The sequence below is a fragment of the Sphaeramia orbicularis genome, chromosome 4 (assembly GCF_902148855.1).
Source record: "Sphaeramia orbicularis chromosome 4, fSphaOr1.1, whole genome shotgun sequence".
Lineage (NCBI taxonomy): Eukaryota > Metazoa > Chordata > Actinopteri > Kurtiformes > Apogonidae > Sphaeramia > Sphaeramia orbicularis.
Genome location: NC_043960.1, coordinates 46,303,986 through 46,329,452, shown reverse-complemented (window position 1 = coordinate 46,329,452; position 25,467 = coordinate 46,303,986). Strand labels below are relative to the sequence as shown.

The following is a 25,467-nucleotide window of genomic DNA, read 5'->3' as shown; positions in this document are numbered from 1 at the left end:
AAAATGCATCGCCAATGGCAATGTGGCGATAGGCTAGTGCAAGCCTAGCTGTGGGCCAAACCCGGCCCACCAGTGGTTCCAATCCAACACGCTGGATGAATTTTCAAAGTGCAAAAATTACAATAAAAACATTAACAGTCAAAGGTGTCGAACTAGTTTTAGTTTAGGAGCCACATACAGACCAATGTGATCTCAAGTAAAATAATAGCTTAATATCTTATAAATAATGACACCTACAGATTTTCTTCTTGGTTTAATGTGAAAAAAGTAACACAACACTATGAAAATATTTACATTTACAAACTATCCTTAAACGATAAAATGTGAATAAACTGAACAAATATGAACAACTTGAAATGTCTAAAGAAAATGATGTGAAATTTTAACAAAATTATGTTAGTAAATGCTGTGTGCATTTGTAGATCCACTGTGATCTGTAATAATATAAGTTTATAAGTTGTGTTTATAATAAGCTGAGATGTAATATTGTAGAAATTGTTCTTATTTTACCAATTTTTACCTGTTACCAAATGTTTGTGTAACATTGTGTGTAATGCACGCATATAAATGATATGTTAAGGCATAATATTGTTAAAATTGCACTTATTTTTCTCACAAAATTTAATTTTTTTCAGGTTATTCACATCTTTTTTGTGAAAGAATAGTGTGTAAATGTAAATATTTTCATAATGATGTTTTTATTGCACTAAAACAAAGAGAACATTTTGCCATTATTTGTAGGTTATGCTGTTTTACTGGTCCAGCCTACTTGAGATCAAATGGGTTGAATGTGGCCCCTGGAAGAAAATGAGTTTGATGCCCCTGATGTAAGACATAATGGAAAAAAAAACAAAGGAAGGTTTTTGAGCCAAACTCTCACCATCTTCTTCAGCCAGTAGGAGATTGTTGTGCTCGCTCTACACGAGGAAAGCCAAAACCCTCAGACAGTGTGACATTCAGTTGGACATCCCATTTCAGTGAGCTTGTAATGAATTCCTTCTGTTGCAGTTTCAGTTTAAAATCATCTTTATTTTTATGGAAACTAAGTTGCATTAGATTAATCTCAGAGTGTTTTCCAGACTGAACTAACACTATCACTATTTAAAGCACCTTTGTAAAAGCGGCCAAAGCTGAAAGTGCCAGAGGCTGAAAAAGATTTTTTTGGTTGATTCCATTGCTTTACTTCTTTAATATGAACATATTAAAGAATTGATTTTATAACTCTGATCGCTGTGCACAAAAGAAAGCTTCTCAGTGTTCTTCAGTGTGCAGTTAAATGGTCTTTTGATTGTCAGATTTTCTTGTGGTGTTTTTTCGTTGTGCTCGATGACCTCAGCTTGCTCTAACTCTTCCAAAAGACGATGTATTGGTCTGAGTGGGGTGGTGGTGGTGGTCGGGAGGGGAGGGGAGGGGGGGGTTGCTGCTGACATCTGATGTATTGAGAGACTCTCCCAGTCTCTCTGTCTCTCTTACATGTCCTTGGCAGTGGAGAAGCTTCACTGCTCAAATCACTAAATGGCCTCTCTAGTTTTCCCTTTTAGCAGTTTTCTCTCCTCTCTCTTTCTTTTAAGACAGGACCAGAGTATGGAGATAAATTTGAGTTGTCTACAGACTCTTGGCAAGACTATTGGTTTTGATTTATGCTATTTATTGGCCATTTGTATCCATACGAGATTACTCTTTATTATTATTGTGGTTTTTTTTATTATCATCATCTCATATCTCTGTCTTTCTCTGGGCATATTTTGTCAGTTTTATTTCCTTTTTCATGCTATATCAGACCATGTGAGTTTGCATGTGTTGCGTTGGCGTTATTCTGTGGGAGGTGCAGCCAGACACAAAAACTTAATAGTTTCTGAGATGCTAAATGATTAATTAATTGTATTAAAGAATTTTTCTGATAATTTACAAATGCAAATCAGACGGTATGAAAAAAGCAAATACAAAAAGAAAACCGTGATTTTAAAATGTACTTTGGCTTGTATTTTTTCATAAACAGTATGAACACAACATTTTTTGTATTTTGTGTGATGGATGTTATTTCATTTATAAATATCCTTACATTCCTCAAATTTAGGCTGCAAAACATAAAAAAGGCAATGGCTACTGCCACAGTACTGTGGTGCAAAAATCAGCATGTCTATTGCCGCCGAGCCAATCAAATGTTTGCATGTGTACTGTGGAAATAAGCAGTAACAACATTTTGTTGCCACAGAGCCAATCATGGATACTGTTACATGAACTCATTAGCCTCTTGTTGCCATAGTGCTGTGGCGATATATGGCGTATACGCCCCATAGACACAACAATGAAATTATGTCAATTTGCAAAAGTTTAATATAGTTTTGGCCTTTCATCCACATGACGCCAACATTGTCGGTGCCCTGAAACGGTATTCTTGGAGAAGAGGTCCCAGAGCAGAAAATTGTCACAACGCTGCCCTCGTGGTGCCGTATGGATAGGCAAAACACCACTTTTTGGAAACAGCACCATAGTACCACCTGACCAAAAGAAGAAAACCTCGGATGTATCCTCATGCGCATGCTCACTGCATTCTTCTGTGATTTTAGTGTATCCTGTTGCTCTGTCTGTGTTTGTGTACAGCGCCACATACAGGTGTAGCATACATATTACACTGTTTTAACCTAGTTTTCCAGTTTCCACCTGGATGCAGATATTTCTTGAAATTATATATGTATGGATGTGAAACTTTTTGAATCTGCAGAAAAATACCACGACATAGCCTACTGTAAGTGGTACCCTAGCCTTTTCCTGTTACTGGATAGGCACATAGCGTGTGCGATGCTTATTGTCACAGTACTGTGGTAGCAGGGTGACAGGTTACCAGTCTACACATGATATAACGAGGGCGCTGATTGGCTGTGTGGTAATAGACAAATGAGAAAGTTAGTCCCACAGTATTGTGGCAATAGCCACTACGAGAAAAAAAGTTACAACAGGCATGATTTGGGGCTTGGAATGAGTTAAAACAATGAAATAGTGATATGATGTGAAGCAGGTGATGTAAACAAATGATTGTGACCTTGGTTTGGTTACAATGGAGCATCCAGGAGAAGCCTAGTCTGAGGATCTTCAAGTTGTCAATAAATCTGTGAGGACATTGAAATCCTAATTAATTAAGGTTCAAGTCATATGATTGTTTCATTGTGTAAAGAGCAAATGTTCAAGTTTAGCTGAACACTATGATCTCTGATCCCTCAGACGACACCACATCTAGAACCGCCATTCATCTAGAACAGATAGAACCACATGGGTGGAGAGCCTCTGTCAAGCTGTAAAATACAGAGTTGCAATGACAAACACCAGTCTAAAGGGACCACCCAGACAGTGATAAGTCCAGACACAGGTCTGGGGTTTCATCAGTGAGTCACGTCTGGGACGTCCCATTAATGGTAAAAAGTGCACAGCCTGGCAAAAAGTTCTCTCCTGGAATTAAGTCAGCAGATGGTTCAGAGCCTTCCACTGGATAACTATTGCAGTAATTAATATTGTTTTAGTTTTTTGAGCCTTTAACTGATGCAGTAGCTTCTCATTCCTTAAACATCCATCAGTTTGATGGAAGCATAAAGATTGGATTGTGTTTAATGGATGAAGGTCAGGTGATCTGATGAGTCCAGATTGACCTTGTTCCAGAGGAGGAGTGATGGATGGATGGAGTGATTACCCATCATGCCTAGTGCCGACAGTACCAGCCTGTGGGGTCATTGTTTACCCATCATGTCTAGTGCCTACAGTATCAGCCTGTGGGGTCAGCAATTACCCATCATGCCTAGTGTCTATAGTCCACACCTGTGAGGGCAGTTATTACCCATCATGCCTAGTGCCTACAGCACCAGCCTGTGGGGTCAGTGTTATGATCTGGGTTGATTCAATTTGTCGGGTCCAGGTAACGTTGTGTGTCTAAAACAAGATGATGATAAATGTTGTGTCATTGTATGAGCATGTTGAGACAATGGCACAGTGACAGAGCTACAGGATGTCTAACAGTTTATTAGAGAATGGGACAAAACCACAGCATTTACTGTTCCATGCTTTACTGCTCCATGTGTTTTTCCTGAATGCCTTGCAGCCTGGATATACATATATATAGGAATAGATGTATATTTACAAATGAAAAGTTGTCCAGACAAAACTTGAAATATTTGTGTGTTTACTCTGTCTACAAGGAAATCCATGTCACAGTACATTTTAATACCACTGTTTCTTTCTTAATCTGCATTGTCCATACTGTCCCAGCTTTTCTAATTAGGGGTTGTACTTCTTTGCCATAAGGAAGTTGATGAGAATATGACTGGCACTAACAGTGGGACTTTATCACATGGCTTCATGGGGGCGTGACAGAGCGATATGAGTCGGGCTGAATGAAATACAGTAAATGAAACAGAGTAATAATCCTGTGTGACACTGGGTCCTGTTGCATGCGGTGCTGTCTAATCACTGAGTGAACACATTGGCTCAGTTGCGCTGGTCAGAGATTCCTCCTCTGCCAGGAAGTAGAACAAACAACCTCAGTGTTTTGGAAGTTAATTGTTGATAGCTCTGATAGGAGCTATACATTGGAGCCTGAGCCAGCACCTCATCTTCTCAAAATGTCACCAAATGCTAGCAGCAGCAAGCTGTTTTGGAAATATGCAGTACTGAAAGGATTTGATTTGATTTGATGATGGACCTGTATGCAAGGTGTGGCTGTGAGATTGGGAAAGGTTGAGAGGAGGAATATCCAAATACTAGAAATGTTAGGAAACATCTTAAAAATGGCATTGTTGTTTACCTCATCCTAAAAGATGTGGTGTGAGACAAACAGGTTTAACTTTGTTGTTATTTTTATTTCTAGCTTTAGGCTATTTTGTGTTCTAAATGTAACTTGGAACATCACTGCTCATTGGCTCAGGGCCTGCCTCCAGCATCGTGATACAAGTGTGTCGTCAGTGAAAATTACTACAAGCAGATCTCTGCATTGCACAAGTGGCACTTGTGCACGAAGCTCCAGTGATTCATCCAGTAATTTATTTCCAAGCAATTCCTGACGCCATAAACACAGTTTCACAGCAGACGTTTCATTTTTCATCCCAGGCTAGAGTGTACAGTTTGGGAAAATGGGGAGGATTTGTAATGCTTTACTAGTTTGTGTTTTTCAAGCTGCCTGTATTTATTTTTGTGATTTATTTAGAAAAGCCTCTCTCTGAGATGAGCTTCATTGATGTGCCAGGGTTTGTTTGATGACACAAATTCATGTACAGAATATGCTTATACAGTGAAGGGTGAAATACTGACAGGAGCAGAATTTGGATAAAATACATCTTGGTCTTATTCCAGGCAGCTGTCTTGTAGGTTTACTGCTCTAAGTAAACAGTATTGAAATTCACTCCTTAGGGGCCAAAGCTGTTATCAGGAGTTTTTTTTTTTAATAGACAGCATGGAATATGCTTTTAGAGGTGTATATGTACATATGTTTGTCTTGTAGGTGCAATCAGATACTTGTTTAGTGCCATTTGTAATGAACTTTTATATCAGAATACATTTTGATATACTTTATACACCATTTTCTTAAAAAAGCAATAGTATTCACTTCTACGGGTGCAGCAACAATTAGAATCTGTAAAATTTGTGCATTTACAAAAGTATAATCCTTTAGACATACTTGTAATGGAGGAAGGAAGCACAAATGAACAAATGCTCTATAATTCATCAGAACAGTCCATTAAAAAAGTAAAGTTCCTCGGAAAACTGGCCACTGTAGATAAAAACATTTCATAATAACTTCCAAATCATGCAAAAAAAAAAAAAAAAAAGAGTTACACTGTAACTTAAATATACTGTTTGCATGTTAAGTGTGCACCTTCTATTTTTATTACAGCTATAACCACAGCACAAAATAAATTTAACAGTATGTCAAGATGCAGAGATGTTTTCAGTCCTTTCTTCTGTTTTTTGTTTTGGTTTTTTTTTTCATGTCACTTATCTTTTTTTGGCATCATCTTGAATTCCCTGCTGTGATGGAGAAACTTCATCCTAAAAGACTCCTTGTGTTCTTCTCGGATAAATCATGTTTGAATCGAATTACCAAATTATGCCTCTTAATCTGCCATATCCAATGGTATAAAAAAGGATTAGCATTTCATAGAATGGATTTGCTTTTATGGTATGTTCTAGAAAAATCTAGTTTATTTGTTTCGTCTGTATTTTGTGACTCATACATATTGCTCTGTTGCTTAATTTCTCTTAAGCAACAGTGGTCGGGTGCACTGCCTTACACAAAGATTGCTGAAAAACTCATTGATCTTCTGCCAGGCCTTTTGAATGGCATTCAGTGCTGCCTTTTCCTACTCTCTCATTTTTTTTCTCATTCTGAAAAGCTGGCATTGCATTGACAGTAGCAGCACTTAGTGTAATTCCCTAGATTGAAAAGCTGTTCCACAATGAGAGATTTCCTCTGCATTGCTCCAAACTGTTGAAAAATCCACCCTGGGATTTGCAGACATCCTCTCTCTGACTGATATGGCCAACTACTGCATCCACTACTGCCACTCCACCTTTCAGGCTGTTAAATATTGAGCAATCCGATTAGCGTGCACAATGCCGGACTGGTCAAGCAAATAAATACAGAAAAAAAGCATCGCTGGCAAAATAATTACAGCAAGGATTCTGGACATTACAGATGGAAATCAAGTCTCAGCACTGGTCCTTTCTCAGAGCTAATACAGATGACTTCAGGTCAAGAGTCATTTGCTGGTGCACTGGATTAATAGGGTTTTAGCCCATTTGAGGAACTGCTGCCCAGTTCAGGGTGATATTTGCTCGAACTGGAAAGAAGTGGCTTGGCTAGAGGAACATACTTGGATTTCCAGTGGCTCTCCTGTTATTCCTTGAGGTTTTTTTTTTCTGGCTGACCTATTGGTTATTGGTCAATGATTTCTTGCTACCCTTGTTTCTCTTCTTTTCTTGCATTGACTCCCTGTGTTCCTAAACTCATTACAGAGCAATCAGCCCTAGGCGTTGAAGTGTGCACCCAGAGGGAGCAATAACTGTAAATAAACACTACTGCAGGCTCTCCGATAACGTTACCCAGATGATAACAGCCCTTCTTAGCAGGCCCGTTGACCTTCTCCTTGCCTTAGGCTTGCCAAGGACTCCTCAACTCCCTGCGCTTTTATCTCCAAACTCTCCTCCACCACTGGAGCCCCTGGACAGATTACTACTGAGGAAGAGAAAAAACAGGACAGAAGGACTTATACTAAGAGAGCATATACAGAAGACTAGAAGAGACGAGCCTTAGTACTTTGAAGAAGACACAAAACAAGAGGGAACAACAAAGTTCAGACCCAGGCTGTTGTCCCTCTACCCCCCCCACCCCCCCGCCTCCTTCATCTGGCCCCAGTCTTTGCCACCTACACCAAAAAAAATAAAAGATAAAGAGAGTGAGTGATACACAAACACAGTCAGAGGAGGAGAAAATTTCATCAATTCTGATTAAAAAAAAAGAAAAAAAAAAAAAAGAAAACATCACCTGACTAGTAGGCAGACCTTGGTTTTAGTTTTAGAAACTGATGAAAATGAAGATTGCAGTTCCTCATGGTTCACTCCCCAATACTAATGCTGAGTGTCTGACAGTAGCATGTCCAGAGCTGTGGGGCTAAAGCACTGTCTGGATGAGATTGATAATACAATTAAGCTAGTCCCAGTATAAATGCTTCACTACGACCCATTACTACACCGACCGCTTCAGATGGAGCATACCAGTCTAGCTCTAGGGCCTTTTGGAAGGAAAAAAATACAATTATAAAAGGCTAGCTAGAAAATGTGTTCTCTTTAGAATGTGCAGGCAGGCCTGTACATCATCAGATATGTGCCTGCATATCTCACTGCTGTCCTCGGGCCCAGCTTTCTTCATCTATATTGAAACGAGAGCTCACTGGAGCATAGATGGACTCATAACAATATGATTTTTTCTCCTTATTGTTCCCTCTTATTGTCTGCTCTTATCCTGTTCTCTTGTATATTAAGATTATTTTCTCCATAATTTCCACGCAGTGTTTACAAATACTGACTCAGTTATTGTGTTCTGTAGAAGACATCAGGCAAGACTGTTTTATAAAACACCTTTAAATGAAAAAGTTTCTTATTCAGAGAAAATTATGAAAAAACAATGTTCAAGTGTAGTTTAAAAGAGTGATGAAGGAGTATGATTTGTATATCTGTTTTAAATGTAAATGTTTAAAGGTTCAGTGTGTGATCCTTGGTGGCATCTACTGATGACATTAAAGATTGCTTCTACTTGAAACCTCCACCCTCCCTCCCCTATGATGGCTGTACAGAATATGAAAGGCCTAGGGTTTGGGTAATAACTGGTTCTTACACAAAGTCATAAGATTGTGATAACTGAGGCAATAGTTTTGAGTGTCTTGTTACAATCTGTCACTGGGTGGGATATGTTAAGCAGCAAGTGAATATTTAGTCCTCTGTATTTATGTGTTGGAAGCAGCAAAATGGATGGTGGAAGGATCTGAGTGACTTTGACCAGGATCAAACTGTGAATGACTGGGTCAGAATATCTCTTAAACTGCAGGTTTTGTTTGTTATTCCCGGTCTGCAGGACTTACTCCCTACCTAAAGGAAAATTAGATCGCAACCCAATCAAGCTTCTGTTTGAACATAACATCATTACCATCTGTCTAATACTGTGAAGGTCCTTCAGTTCCTGGACTCCATAAGACCTCTGAATAAATCTGCAGTATCTGGTACCATTTTAGCAGCATATCCTTTAAATCCTGTAAGTTGTCACATGGGGCATCTATCGAGTACATTTATTTGCCCAGATGTCCACATTCACAGACGCTCAGTTGGATTGGAATTGAGTTGTTCTTCCTTGCAACACTTTTGGTAGGTACTAGCTGCCCACTGGTGTTATGCCAAAATCAGTGGTGAGTATCAGAGGTCATAGTGCAACTATGTTATGGATTGCTGTAATGACCAGTGGCTGTGAAAGAGTTTGTCAGAAGTATCTCTACTCCACTTGAACTCCTAAAAACAACAACATGACAAGTCCATGGCTTTATGTTTCCATAGCGCCAGAAGATAGTATTACTTGTTCTATCTTTATATTCAGTGTATGCTTAGGACAGGGAGGAAAGAGCTGCGGGAGGTGGGTGTTTTTTGTAGTTTTGATTTCCTCTCCTGATTTTCATCTACTGTAGCTATAATGTTCATCTCTCATGGCATATTTAAAAGAGTTACATCCCTCAGTTTCCCCATCTCCATATTGAGCATGAGGCGATACCTTTGTGCTACGCAACCACTAAATTATAAGAAATAAAAGATACTTTTAGCCACCCATAACTCAGTCAGTTTACACGGAGCATGGGAGCATTTAAAGCCAAACCACCCCTTTAACTGTTTTCAATGATTGACTGCAGTTTAATACACCTGTTAAGTAGTTAGTTTGTGCAAAACTTGGAGGTGACCTATTTAATCTTGCCTGCAGATGAAGTGATAAGGCATCAGGGGAGAAGGCAGGCTTTAAGAAGTCATGAGGCAGGAGATTGATGTTGCCTCGGTGACAACTTGCCTTTAGACGAGAGAGAGAGAGAGAGAGAGAGAGAGAGAGAGAGAGAGAGAGAGAGAGAGAGAGAGAGAGAGAGAGAGAGAGAGAGAGGGAGGGAGAGAGAGAGAGAGAGAGAGAGAGAGAGAGAGAGAGAGAGAGAGAGAGAGAGAGAGAGAGAGAGAGGAGAGAGAGAGAGAGAGAGAGAGAGAGAGTGTGAAAAAGCAGACGTTTAGCTGCAGGTCTAAACTGAGACCCTTCACTGTGGTTTCTGCTGCTGCTGCTGGAGGTGGAATCAATTCTATCTTTATCAGTCGCCCTCTTCTGTGTCCAGGAATCCTACTCACACCGCAGAGCAGCCAGGGGGAAAACTGATGTGTTTTCCAATAATGAAATGGAACACAGCAAAAAATAAGTTTAAAAAGGTGCCTGGCTGAGCTCCCTCAGTAGTTCAGCACTCTTTTAATCTATAGTCTGGTGTTTAAACACAGTTGTGGCCTTGTCTGTGTCAGCCAAAGGAGCATCGTATTGAGTTTATTGAATGTGAACAGGTTATGGTGGTGGTTGTTATATTTGTAGCCAGACTAATTTCAATAAGACACATCAGTGATGACAGAAAATATATTTATTCAGTTTTCTCCTAGTGCTGACTAATAGATCTATTTTCATTGTCTTTGCCATGTGAACATGCAGATAAACACATCACCAAAGGCTGCCTCAGTCGCAGTGAGAAATACAAAGCATTTTATGTACACATACCATGCACTGACCCTCAGCATGTGATCGTTTGATGTCTCAGATGATGTCTAGGACATGTGGACTAGTCATACACCCCGTCTGGCCAATCAGATGAAGCCCCACCTGCTGTTAGCCACTGTCTGGTTCAAGCTTCAAGGCACAATAGTTGTTGGAGTCACCAGACAAAAATTCTTCATCTAGTTTGAACATATATTTATGGGCTCTATGGACAACCTCACTACTTCCTGAACTTAAGGCAGCTTCTTTATTTCCTGTCTTTCATTATTGGACACACTGATTAATCCAGGTGTGCCTGACCACAGAAGTCCCAACAAGAAGCAGCAGACACACCTGGATTAATCCAATAATGAAAGACAGGAAATAAAGGAGCTGCCTTAAGTTCAGGAAGTAGTGGGGGTGTGCATAGAGCCCATTGAAGTGGACAGTGGAGGGGGGTGGGGTTTCCACTTCTGGTTCTCTGTCTTCGTCCCACCATCCACAGACATGCACCTTTTAACTGGTTAGCTGGTGAATCTAAACAACCACCCATAGGTGTGAATGCGACAGTAAATGTTTGTTGGTCTGTATATGTTGCTCTGTGATGATGTGATGATCTGGTGACAGGTAACAGGACAGATCAAGCTTTGGCTATTGATTAACAGCAAGTACCAGCCTGATTTAGTGTTTAATTAATAAGCAGTATGCTTCACTTTGTGGAGATTTTTTTATACATGTATAAAGCAACTTCAGATTAGACATCAACTCTTCTTTGTAGCTTTGTAAAACAAAAATAAATACATATTTAACACATACAAAGTTAAATTGTTTGTTTTTACCTTGACCTTGGTCAAACCTATTGTTGAATGACCAACCAGAGCCATTGTCATGGTGCTCGATTCAGGTTTTTGGATGTCTGAAACAGTACTGAATAGGTGCATCTCTTGTTTTCAGATTGTAGTAAACCTACACTGTGACTGAAGATTTGGACTGATTATAGTTGTTTTCTTAGAGGTGGGGGGTTTAATATGTGACAAAAAGTTGTTGTGGGTTCATCAGATGTGACTCTATTGCTCTGCTTGCTCTTTGTCCTGTTGGAGGAGAAAGCTCCCATAACTGTGATATTTCACAGTTATGGGAGCTCACTTCTCTACAGTGCTATGAATCAGCATCAAGCATCTATTGTTATAGTCACTCTTTTGATTTCAACAGAAAGGACAGAACTGCTGTTTCCTCAATTTCTGCATCCTGTAGTTTTAATATTCTCACATTGGTACAAACTACGAAAAGAGTTTGTTTAGCATAAATAAAATCACAATATTGGACAATGTCATTGAATGTGTTTTTAAAAAAATACAAATTAGACAATTAGTAAGAAATATATGTGCTTAAATTTGAGTGCAAACATATAAAAGATGTAGGACTTGACAGTGCACACGTCTGCTAAGTAGAAAACCCTATAACCACAACCGTCTATTTCATTTTGAAACAACTGCCTATTACCGTTGTAATGGCTGACTATGCGAGTGAGTTCCAGCTCCGGCCTGAGGCATGCAGGTCTGCTGCCGCTGTACGATGATCCATCTGCATGGCACAAACCATCCATCCAGCGGATCGCTACAGGCTGCACACCGGCCCATTGTGTGGGCTGAGCACTGTGACTGCTCCCCCTTGTACCTCCGTAATGGGATTACATTAGCCAGATTCACACACACACACACACACACACACACACACACACACACACACGCACACACACACACACACTCTGGGAACCCATGTGTAAATGACTGACCGTCCACTTGTCCACCTCATGTTTGCTCCCTGTTTACTTGCCTATGGCCCTGTGTAATGATGCAGGTTTCACACTCATTTTACTGACACTTCTGTTTTTCAGCAGCAACATATTGTGTTTTCCATTTCTCTTGATGTATTTTACCTTTTGCTATTGTCATGGCTGGGTTAGAAAGAAGGAGAGGAAGAATCATAGAAAGACAGACAAAGACTGAGACAGAGACAGAGGGTTTTGTTCAGGGTTTTCCTCAAGGAGAGGCTGTCATGTGTAAAATCTTGTTCAGAACCAGCAATTGTGTTTTGTTGGGCTGCACCACCAGGGCTAAGCTGTTCGTTGAAAACCAATTTGTTAATGTCTAAACGCTGCACTAGTTTTCCCTCAAGGACAATGATTGATATTCAACATAACCTGCCAAGACACCGCTGGAGAAGTATGTCGAGAGAGACGATACTCAAGAGGAATTATGCAAGAGATCTCAAGGACTAGAAATGGTGTCTTTTTTAAAACTCTTTCTCATCTTTTTTTCAGTCTGTAGTTCATTAGCCTCACTTATACTTATACAGTCTGTCAGTTCTACAAAGAATCAAAAATATTTTTTGATAAATCTAGTGCTCAGCGCATCGCTTTTCAGGATCACAGTCTTTAATGGTTTCAGAATGTATTTCAGAAAAAAAAAATCAGTTGCCCATTTATGCTGGTTAAATACTAAATGATATTGGATTGATTAAAAGGGTCGGGCTACCAACCCACCAACGCGTTTGAATGTGGAGGTAGCCACCATAAAATTAAAGCAGGGATCAATGGCGTGTCATATCCCTGCTGCTTCACGGCCTCAACATGTAATTCTAACCTTGAGGCTGCAGTCATCTCTCACGTCAGGCCTTTGCATTGGGCTCAATAACGCAGCCGCCCATGGATGCTATCTATTCCTGGCCATGCCGGGACGCAACATGAAACGAGATAGTAGTTTGGTTTGTCAAATGTTATTGGTATTCTTGAGACACCCATTAAAAATGTTGTATATATGAGGCAGTTCTTGAGGTTGTTTTGAACCCTGTGTGTGCCAGAGGCACAGTGGTCTGTCTTAGTATCTGTAAACCTGATTATAGAGCAAATACTACTAACTTCAACTGTATAGTTGTTACCTTTTATTCCCTGACAGTTTAAGACATTACACCAAAGAAGCCCCTCAGAGAATAAAAAGGGTTTACACTGATATTGGCCTCATTTTCTGGCACACCCACATATGTAACACATGTTATATTTGTTTTGGTAATATTTATTTTGTAGCTAGTTTTATTTAATCAGTGATTTGTGAAAATATAGTAAAGAGTTTTTTGCAATCAAAAAACTAGGCCTATTGTAGTTGGAAGGTCTTTTACTGGACTATCCACTTTTCAACCTTATGGCCCCTCTGTCAGCCACACCTGAAATGATTTTCATGAAAATCGCTTGAAGGGAACTCTGTGGGTCAAGTACAAACACCTTAAATTTTGGAGATGAACCATAAAAGGCGACACAGCCTGGAAGTGTTTTCCATAATATGTAATATTTGAGAGTTCCTAGCTGATGTAAAACTTTCAGTCGGCTTGATTGCCCTCACATAGCTCTGGCAAGGCTGCATTAATGATGGTGTTAGCCCTCGTGTGCTCAAAGCCTGTGCCCCCCAGCTCAGTGGAGTACTTCAGCCGGTCTTCAACATGAGTTTGAGTCTTCAAAGGGTCCCTGTGCTGTGGAAAATGTCATGCCTTGTTCCTGTGCCAAAGACGCCTCGTCCCAGTGGCTCCATGGACTTCAAACCTGTGGCACTGACGTATCACGTCATGAAGACCCTGGAGAGATGTGTGCTGGAACAGCTCTGGACCAGAGTCAGGACTCACTTGGATCAACTACACTTCATCTACCAGCCCCAACTGGGAGTTGAGAATGCTATCATCTTCCTGCTGAACCATGTCTACGCTCACCTGGACAAGCCGGAGAGCACTGTGAGGGTCATGTTCTTTGACTTCTCCAGTGCTTTTAAAACCATCAAACTGGCTCTACTGCATGAGAAGCTGACACGATGCAGGTGGATGCTCCTCTTGTGTCCTGGATTGTGGACTATCTGACTGGCAGACCACAGTATGTACACCTACAGCACTGTGTGTTTGACAGTATGGTCAGCAACACTGGGGCCCCACAGGGAACAGTCCTGTCCCCCTTCTTCTTCACTCTCTACACTACAGACTTCAGTGACCTCACAGAGTCCATTCACCTTTAGAAGTTCTATGATGACTCTGCTGTTGTTGGATGCATCAGTAGGGGTGAGGAGGCCGAGTACAGGACTATGGTGGAAAACTTTGTTATGTGATGTGAGCAGAACAATCTACAGCTCAACGTGACAAAGACAAAGGAGCTAGTAGTGGATCTAAGGAGGACAAAGACAGCTGTGACTCCTGTTTACATCCATGGGAACTGTGGACATAGTGGAGGACTAAGGTACCTAGGGGTGTACCTCGATAATAAGTTGGATTGGACAAAGAACACCAAAGCTGTCTATTAAAAGGGCCAAAGTTGCTGAGGTGCTTTAACATCTGCATGATGATGCTGAGGATATTCTACGAGTCTATGGTGGCCAGTGCTATCATGTTTGCTGTTGTGTGCTGGGGCAGCAGGTTGATGGTTGCAGACTCTAACACACTCACTAAACTGATCAGGAAAGCCAGTGATGTTGTGGGTGTGGACTCTTTGATGGCAGTGTTAGAGAGGAAGACGTTGTCCAAACTACAGGACATCCTGGACAATGTCTACCACCCACTCCACAACACACTGATGGAGCACAAGAGTACCTTCAGTGTTAGACTCATCCCACTCCGATCCACCACAGAATGCCACAGGGGGTCATTCCTGCCAATGGCCACTAAGCTCCATAACTCCTCCCTCTGAGTGTCCACTTTAATTTCCATTTCCAATTTCCATTCAGGATTATATTTTTCCATGACTAAGGAATATTGTAACTCCCTTGTAAATATCTAATACATTTCTGTATTTCTGTACATATCTAGCAAATAACAGCGTAGCATTGTATATTGTTTACTTATTTATTTAAAATTTTCCTTGCTCTTGAGTTGCTTTCTTTCTGTACTTTAACTGTGTTGGAGCAACTGTAACGCACAAATTTTCCCCCAGGGATTAATAAAGTATTTCTGATTCTGATTTGTAGATGTTCTATTCGTTTGCTTTTGGAGTCTGTGTTGTGCAAAGAATCGACCAGTTGCTGATGTTAACCATCTCCATTTCTAAGCAAACTGTAGCATTGGTATACAGCAGTGGTGGCTGCTCGTCTTTTAGACAGGGGAAGCTCATTGTCGGCTTACATTACAAAAAAATTAAGAAAAGGCTCAGTAACCTTATCGTACCAAGTAGGCGTCTTTTCCAGGGACTGGACCAGTGTCCTCTCAATATCCATCAGAGCTGGGCTCATTAGATTGCCTTGGCCCATTGTGTTGTGGGTGTAAGACTTCAGCCTTTTTAAACAAGAGATGCTCCTTTCACTCCGACCGAGCTGACAGTTTGATTGATTTAACTATCTACAAAACGATATTAAACTCGAACAAGAAATGATTAAATTATGTAACTGAAACAAGAAAACGCTGAAATTATGTTAAATTGAAACAAGGAAGTACAATGAGTGTGTTTTATTTACAGTGCAAAAAATGAACGCGTAATTTCGCAGTAGTTTCTCTCTTGATTTCACAGCAGTTATTAAACTGAACTGTGTCAGTGAATGAGTAGATCTGAAAACAGCTGTCAATCAAACGGGATTCAGCCTTTCAACTGATCCTCCAATCAGCACGTGGGATTCTGGCGTCTAGCCCGGCCGAGCTCCGCCCACAGCTCCATTCACCCCCAAAGACGCCCGGCGTCCGGGGGCAGGACAACATCGTGGCATTTATCCAATTACCGTCCAGTTTTGACGCAATGAAAAAAACTGTTCCACTCAGTCCCATTGAAGCCCAGAGACGCCTGCAGTCTGTGGACAAATGCACTGAGCAGAGATGGATGAGAAAACAGGACGGGAATGTATGAGAAGTGAACAACATTGCGTCCGTTGGTTTGTGATAAAGCTGATTCTGAACGAACTCATCTTTGAGATGAACGTGTTGTAACGCATTTGTAGTCAATAAAATGTCAACACAACCGTACATATTTAACAATTTAATTTTCATAATTTTAGGGGAAGCCGGGCTTCCCTTGCAGTCTATGAGAAATCGCCACTGGTATAGAGGGGTTTCGCTGTAGTGGAAGAGAAGCAACGAAGAACCTGGGACTCAGTATCAGAGTTTAAGGAGTGGATTTAAGGGTTTGCCATACAAGGATTAAGTATTTTTACACAACACCTAAGCTAAAGAAACAGAAAAATAAATCTCTGCTGAGAATTCTTTAGTACTCCAGAAAGAAAAAAAAATATCAGCCATATTATCCTGATTTCTTTTGTTTCTTTGTAGAATTATAGATTGTATTTGTATTAGTCAAGTGACTTTCAGTTCATAATTCCAATTATTATAATAATAATAATAATAATAATAATAATAATAATAATAATAATAATAAATAAATAAATAAAAAACTAGGAGCACTCAGAGAGTGCAGACCTCCGCCAAGGCAGATCAGTCACACACACACACCCCCCCCCCCCGATCACCACCAAAATTTAATCATTTGTTCCTTGTGCCAGTATCAACATTTCCTGAAATTTTCAGCCAAATCTATCCATAACTTTTTGAGTTATCTGGCACACAGACAGACAGACACACACACAAACCAACGCTGGCAAAAACATAACCTCCTTGGCGGAGGTAAAAAGCATGAGACAGCACTAAGTCATACTGCTATACTGTCCTATAAAACATATTGTCCTATAAATTTGTTGCTGATGTGGTGGCATTATATTTTCAGGTTATCCATCCAATTCACTCTGAGTCCATTCATTTGGACTGAGAGATGGTGGTCAAAGGTCAAGACTTCTCTGATTTAACAAAAGTGACAATTACTTAGAATTTTTTGCTAATTCTGAAACAATATCTCACAAAAGGGTATTAAGATTAACAGATTATCTTACATTAGTACATTATGTTACATTATTACATTATCTTACGTTAGTACATTATCCATTATCATAATAATAGCTAAAAACACATCTGAACTTATTCTTCTTCATAAATAGATCCATACAATATGCTTGATCTATTCCTACTTGATACTTTTTTAAATTAATCTCTTTCAAGGTTTTCACTATATATTGTATATTGTTTATATTGGCTGTATAGACACAAGTGTAAAGTGCACGTTGGCTGATTCAAAGACGCTCAAATATAACTGCAGGGTAGTGATGCTAGTTTTTCATTGCACTGGAGCCAAAAAGAAATGATTAACTGTATTTTTGGTAAATTTCTTCATAATGATGGAGTGAAGTCCTATAATGATTTGAGGATAATGATGATCACCATGGAGATTTACTAGTCCGTTAGATTTCTTCTCAATAGATGCATATCAAACATGTACCCAGTTTAAATATTATATAAATTATGCCTTTAAATATAAACTTCAGAGTGTGATTGTGTTCTCAGTGCTGAGTAGCAGCTTTATTAAAACTCTGAGTGAAGGGATGACCTTTGGAGGTCATTATCAGCTTGGCCTAATAGGCTGTATTTGGCAGTGTCAACTCTGTGAATAGCTGTGATTTTGGTATGAGAGATGATCAATTCGATGACACATCTGTCTGGAACAGGTGCTGTTCTGCTGTCTATCTCCTCTCTTTGTCAGTGCTTGTTAGCTGCAGCTGGGTCTGCTTCAGCCCTCAGCCTTCTCTAGGCTTTATCTGTTTTCAATGGCTTTGGATTGTATCGCCATCCAGCCAGTCAAAGCCAAAGCTGCTTCATGCCTGCCTACCACTCACCGTTATTATTTATCACATCTCTGTGTAATTTGACTGAGACAGAGTTTATTACTGTCCTAGACTGCAGGCCTTCCAAAGCCAACTAAAGAGAGCTTATTCTACTCTTGGTTTACTGACATAATACACAGTAACAGACATTATCACATTCTTTCAGCACATTTTGATATTGTTATCAATTTCTTGTGCTTCTGTCCCTTTTTTCACTTTCTGTCACTCTCTAATATTACATTTTATGGTGCATATGTTTTGTCTTTAGATAGATAGATAGATAGATAGATAGATAGATAGATAGATAGATAGATAGATAGATAGATAGATAGATAGATAGATAGATAGATAGATAGATAGATAGATAGATAGATAGATAGATAGATAGATAGATAGATATTTTATTGATCCCGAGGGAAATTCAAGATATAATGAACATAATCCAAATGATTGTGCAGTACAGTATAGATGCAGAGCTATATATTTACCATAGTCAAGCCACTTCCTAAATAGTCAGAGTGTTTGTCTGCAGGGCTTTTTCCAGGTCCCAGTGTGTTGGAATGAGATGCCGCTCACCATTAGTGTTAGCTGTGGAAACTCTTAGTGGATGGGCTTCAAATGGAAATGTGCATCAGTCTTATTGTTATACAGTAACCTCTTATAATTTGTTTGTTTGCGCATATCCAACAGGTCCAATGGATGGGGTGGGGGCTCACAGAATCAAATTTGTAAATTATGATACCGGTCTATATAAATAAAGCTGATGTGACTGTTACCCTTTTTCTGTAAATTCAGTGATTAGATGGTTTAAATAAAATGATCACAAATAGCAGGTTCTTTTTTCAGGTTACATTATATCCCTGACAATAAAAAGTACTAAAGGTCATAAAAACATGAACAGAAAACCGTGGTGGATAAAAGCAGCCCCTCATTTTGACTTAATGCAGATTTCCTGCCTCTATTCAAACAAACATAGAATGAAAAGGGTTGTAAAGACCCAACAACATTAGTGGCAGAGTGAAATGATGTAAGTTTTTCTATCATCACATAATATATCATCATGTCATCCAGGCCTGCACTATTGGATGCACTGCTGTACATGGAAATAGCATTTTGAATATAATATACAACACTAGCTGATCTTGTTTATGTTTCAGAGCTCCTGGTAATAAGGTAGTTTTGTGCAGACCTATAGAATATAATAACAGAGACACTTCTGTGGGTAGCTTCAGTGGTGCTGAGCAAAATATGTGTATACTATAAGGGTGCAATGTGTGGCATGCTGACGGGTGGATTATCTGTGTCCGGCAGCAGAAGGAGAGGGATCTACTTTGACAGTGTGGTAGTTAGCCCATCTGTCTGTAATCAGCTATGCGAGTGTGGGTATTGGTGTGCTGGCATACTGCTGCTATGGTGCTACCTGCCACCAGGTGTTCAACAGTACCCCAATGTGGAGTTGGGAGACAAACTGAGCCTTGTGGTTTGCCAAAGTTAGATATCAAACTTCAACTGCTGCTAGTGAAGTATGGAAAATGACAGTTGACTGATGTCATTTGTTGGGTTAAGCTCAGAATCCATCTAACATAAACTGTCACTACTGCATTTTCCAGCTTCAACAAAAGGCTAACCACTCTCATCTCACCACCCCCCTTGTTTTTCACTTTTACGCTGCACATCATTAATTCTGTATGCACTGCAGGAGTCTCCACTACATGTGTGTCCAGATATAAATCAGAAGATACAGACGGGGCCTATATTTAGAATGCATGTCATGTAACCATCAACCACCAAGCCATCTTATAGACAGCTATGAGAATTGGAAGCAGGAAAAGAGTCCCTGCTGGCTTAATTATACTTTCACCGATCATCTGGATCTCTTTTCTGCACATATCATATAGTGCAGTAGATATGGATGGTTGGAACAACCCTATCTGTTGGTCCATCTGCTCCTCACATTTACAGCTTTCTGCAGGCATTGTTTAGTTTCAAGAGACTCGCCAGTGTCAAAAATGTGTTGACACACACAGCGACAAACCAAGTAGGGAGCCTCTCTCTTATTGGCTGACTGTGACATGTGTTGTTTCGACACATCTAACTGTCTTTGAACACAGGTCATCAATTTAAAGCAACTTGACGTGCTACAGAATTATTTTATCTTGCCTGTCTGGCTGTCATGTAATATTTTGACTCCGTTAATAGAAAAATAAAGGTTCAGTGTGTGTGATACTTACACATGTAGCAGTAAACTAACCCATTTAATAACCCTCCTACCTTCACATTTATTGAATGAAAAACACCCTTATTAGATTCAGTGTTTCTTTTCTTCATTCAGGCTTTTTGGTTAAGAGGATATTAAGTGTGATCCACACTCAGACATAGACACCCATAATGCTTTAAGATGAAAAATGAAAGAGAGTAGCTCCATTTGGAGTTCTGGATTACTCTATAAATGTGGGGGTGAACATGGTGTCCTCATTTCCTCTGTTTATATGAAGGGCTCACGCAACAAAATAAAAACATTCATTCATTTTCTGAACCCGCTTTATCCTCACTAGGGTCACGGGGAGCCTATCCCAGCTACATAGGGGCGAAGGCGGGGTACACCCTGGACAAGTCGCCAGTTCATCGCAGGGCTGACATAGAGACAAACAATCACTCTCACATTCACACCTATGGGCAATTTAGATTAACCAATTAACCTATTAGTGCATGTCTTTGGATGGTGGGAGGAAGCCGGAGTACCCGGAGAGAACCCACGCAGACACGGGGAGAACATGAAAACGCCACACAGAAAGGTCCCACCCCCAGTCAACTGGTGTTGGAATCGAACCCAGGACCTTCTTGCTGTGAGGCACGATGCGCTAACCACTGCACCACCGTGTCGCCCTAAATAAAAACACGCTAATTTTAATGGGTTTTGCACCAAATATGAACTAAAAATCGTTATTTGGTTATATTTTAAAGGTAGAGTTTTAGTCCAGAAAGAAAGTTGAAGAAACCAGACTAAAGAAGATGAAAATTATGTAAAAGAGGTAGAAAGGTTAAAATGACATACTTTAAGACACAACAAGCTGCATAAAACGTGCAACAAGAGATAACACAAAATAAATAATGACAAAACTCACCTTTAGTGCTTATTTTGATTATTTTGACTTCTTCAAATAAAAAAGTAAAATGAGCAAAATTGTAGGTTTTTACTGATGACATGAAAATTACGTTAAAGATGGTCTAGAACATGACAAACACTTAATAAACAGTTGAACACACGATTTTAGATTTTTCACACATCAAGAGGCAAAATATTACAGAAGATCACAATAGTAAAATGGTTGTTCAACATCAAAGTATACATGATAAAATGTAGGAAAACAGCAAAAACCTGAGACAGTGAGTGTCAACAGGTGGAGTCCGACAGACTATGGTGCCTTCTAATAAATTTCTTGTTTGGCTCCTTTTATTGTCATCAGAGAAGTTGAGCAGATAGAGTACGACCACCTCAGTAAATCTATCAGCTCATATACCTGGAAACAGTCCACGGACCTTTAACCATCACACACCCTCTTGTGTCTTTATCTGTTCCACTGGGCATTTTGTTTCTGCTCACCTCAGGACACCTGTGTTCAGGTTAGACAGGTAACCCCCACACCCTCACCTGGCACTGCCCACGGAGCAGCTTCACACCAGGGACCAGTACAGCGTTTGCCTCCTGCCCCACAGTGGTCTTAGAAAAATATCCTCCATCCTCAAAGGAGAACCAAAACTTCCTCAGGCAGAACTCACCTGAGCATTCACTCATAGATCAGTACAAACCACAGAGGTTTAAAAAGAAATCATGTCACAAAACCAAAGGAGCCTGCAGGACAAGAGAGGAGTGTTGGAACCCAGACATAGTTACAGGATGTCAAACCAAATCATGTGACTCTAAAACTGAGAACATTTGTAGGTTGTTCAGTAAAATTCATCACTGTTTTAATCTGGCCTCATTTGGACAGGAGGACTGAGTGGACACACGCACGCACGCACGCACACACACACACACACACACAAACAAACAAACACTTACCTCAGTAAATTAATTTGTTAAATAGTGGTACCTTGACTTACGAGTTTAATGGTTTCCATGACTGAGCTTGTAACTCAATTTGCTCATATATAAAATCAATTTTCCCCACTGAAATTAATTGAAATGCTAATAATCCATTCCAGCCCCATAAGACAAAATATGTCAAGATAATGTCTAGCATATCCAAAACATATTTCAAACCTATGAGTGATGTGCTTTGAAAATATGTGTAACTCATATTAAACTTAACTCCAATGCATATTTAGGTATGTGGACGTATTTAATGTGTTCTGGGCGACCTTCTTTCACCTCTTCCAGGCACACGGCAAAACATTTCAGCACCTTCCCTCTCTACAGGGACTGGACTTTGTTGTGGAGCTGGAGATAATACCCGTAATACTTAAAATCGTCATAATCTTTAAATTTACAATTACATTTAAGAAACTAACAAACTAAAATACAATAAATTAAATTTAAATACTCATTATTAATTTTCCAAGCCACAGGGAGCCACAGCAGAGGGATGTAACAGCCTCCAGAGCCTCCAGGTGTATAAAAATAGGGTTCATGGGAGAAACCCGTCAGTACTTCTCAAGACACCGTGATGAACAGAGAGATGGAGGATTTGGCACAAGGATACCAACTAGCTGTCCTCCAACATTTTTGTTTTTATTGGTTACCACATCTAGTGCCAGCATATCTTAAGCTCACTCGTAACTTGGATTTTGGTGTGCAACTCAAAGCAAAAAGTCGACTGAGTGGCGGCTTGTAATTCCAACAACTCGCAAGTCGGTGCACTAATAAGTCAAGTTACTATTGTATTTCTTTTTTTTAACCAGCAAGATAATATAGTACTCTATACAGTCATGGGAAAATGTTTTGCCGGTAACACAAATTTGTTTTGTCAGAAATGTGACTTATTTGCCAATAAAGGTGTTTTGATTCACAGCAGAAACATTTGGAAAAAAAACAAACATCTAAAAAAAACCCAAAAACAAAACAAGTGGTGCCAGGCACAACAAACCCCACCCCTCGCACGTATTGTAGCCTATTTTGGCATCGATCCAGCTGATGTCATCATGTCTATGCGTGTGCTGACATCAGCATATCAACTGCCTCTATATATGTGCCAAGTTTGAAGTAAATTGAAACAGAATTGCTATTTTTATAGACATTTGAAATTTCTTCCATTGTAACTAAATGGGAGAAGAAAAGAAAAAAGGAAAAGAAAGAAAAAATTCATAAAAAATTTAAACTTTGACCTACTTTTTCCAAAATGTAACCACATCTTTTCTGGGTCACTGGTAATCTATAAACCCAAACTGGTATGAATTCAATCAATAGTTTTGCTGCTGGAGTGTTAACAAACAAAGAACCAAACAAACAAACAACCAAACAAACAAACAAACCGAACCAAAAACAATACCCCTTGCCTCCCCTTCAGGGGGCAGGGTAACAAAACGATGGAGCCAAACTTGTGAAAATAAAATGTGTGTCTCTTGGTACTTTTGGCCACCACTGTACACATCTATGCAATGCACCATGTACTATGTACTAAAACTTAGGATTTAAAAATGTCACAAAAATGGTAATTATCATGATATGACCCAGGCGTGTTATACTCTAATGAAAACATGACTGTAAATGTTATATTCCATTGCGACAATAGGATCCCCTTAAAGCCCTGCAAATCTTCCACAGGATCTTTGATGTAGAATAACTGTGATCTACTGTGATTCTGTGGTTTTTGGGCATCTCATTTTTTGCTAAATGCTAACTGTGGGCTGTATTTCTTCCTGGTCTTGCAGGAAACCTCGGCCGTGTTGACTACATCAGTGAGTTTGAGTTTGACCTCTTCATTCGTCCTGACACCTGCAACCCTCGCTTCAGAGTCTGGTTCAACTTCACAGTGGAGAATGTCCGTGAAACCCAGGTGAGAACGCTGCCATTTTCTTCCTGTTTCTACATGTGGTACATACCATACAACCGCCAGTAGTTGCGCCAAGGCGCCCATCTGTCGGGAGTTCTGTTGTTCTTGCCGTAGGCGTTTTTATTGTCAGACTTCTAGGATCATAATAAATGGAGATTATATAAATATAGTTTTTGTTACTATATTTTACTAATTTTTCCATCCAAAATTGCTCCAGAGCAACTGCAACAATTTAATGCATTAGGATAATTTGGTTGTCTTATTTGTGTCATGTCACTTTGTGGTGCATAATTGGAGGATTATATATTTCTGACATTTAATCAATGACGTATGACTTATGACACTTAATCGATGGGTGAGCTACGGCCTATGGTCCGACTGGAATCTGATTTCTTAAGACACATGTATCACTTTCCTTCCAATGTCTCTCAGTGTGTCTGAAATACGCTCCTCTGAGACCCCCAAAGTTGTTTCCCCTCAGAATTAAAGCAGTCTTAGATTTGCTGCCTCTGTTTTCATCACAGCCCCAGAGCTTTATTTTCTTCCAGAGCCATGCCCAGAGCGTTGTGATTGGCTCACAGAAATGGTCACATGCCACAGAGATACACTGTATACGAAAACTGGGAGTGTGGCTTTGGGGTGGGGGGTGGGAAGGCTTGTCTTGGCATTTAAATACAACTTTGAAGGTTAAGAAGAAAGTAAAAAATTGGCATTTTGCTCTGACTACTGCTATGTAATTTAAGTGCAGGCAAACTTGTCATGCTTGCATATAAGGCAAACAAAATGTGAGAGGGAGAAACAATCTGAACACAGCTAAATAAAAACACAGAATGCAAAACACACAAACAGACATAGAAAGAAATTGATAAAGATGAAATAAGCCAAAAAAAAATAGAGTTATAAAGGAAAGGACAGAATCAGAAGATGAATCCACAGCATGCTGTTGCTGCTGTCTTCCTGTCGAGTGTCCAGCCCAGCCTATCTGAGGCTATCAGGCCTATCAGCCCATCTCCCTGCAGTGCTGTAGTCAGCACTAATCACATTTTATGGCTCTGAGATGAATGGGAGGCCTCGGCTTGGAGCCGGATCGATCCCAGGGCCAGATAGACCAGCACCAGCAGGCTGCAGCTCGGGCCAACAGGATATTTGCTGTTGTGGCAAAATGACAGAAAGTGTGTGAGAGAGAAAATGACTGGGGAAGAGAATAAGATGCAATAAACGACAAAAGATAAATAAATGTGTGCATAATGACACACTGGATATAGTGTCACAGGCAATAGTAAGTGTGGAGGTAACCATGTGTCCTCAGTGTACACTGTTTGGTACAGTTTACACACCCCCTCTATAGGCTCTTATACAAGCGCCCTTTATAGAAATCTGGTTGTTATCTGTCCAATTTCCTTCTTCAAAAGGGACTTGTGTGAGTTTAATCTACTCCAGTAGAAGGTGTTGTTGTTAA

The 25,467-nt window shown here is 39.9% G+C and overlaps 1 protein-coding gene across 1 annotated transcript in view; it reads left to right on the top strand.

The window, feature by feature from the left end:
* The window catches only part of agbl4 (AGBL carboxypeptidase 4), a 460,789-nt gene that overhangs the window by 12,796 nt on the left and 422,526 nt on the right, over window positions 1-25,467 (top strand). The window contains exon 3 of the mRNA XM_030132962.1: window positions 23,887-24,011. Within this exon, the coding sequence (XP_029988822.1) occupies window positions 23,887-24,011 (125 nt within the window). The remainder of the gene's footprint in view (window positions 1-23,886; window positions 24,012-25,467) is intronic.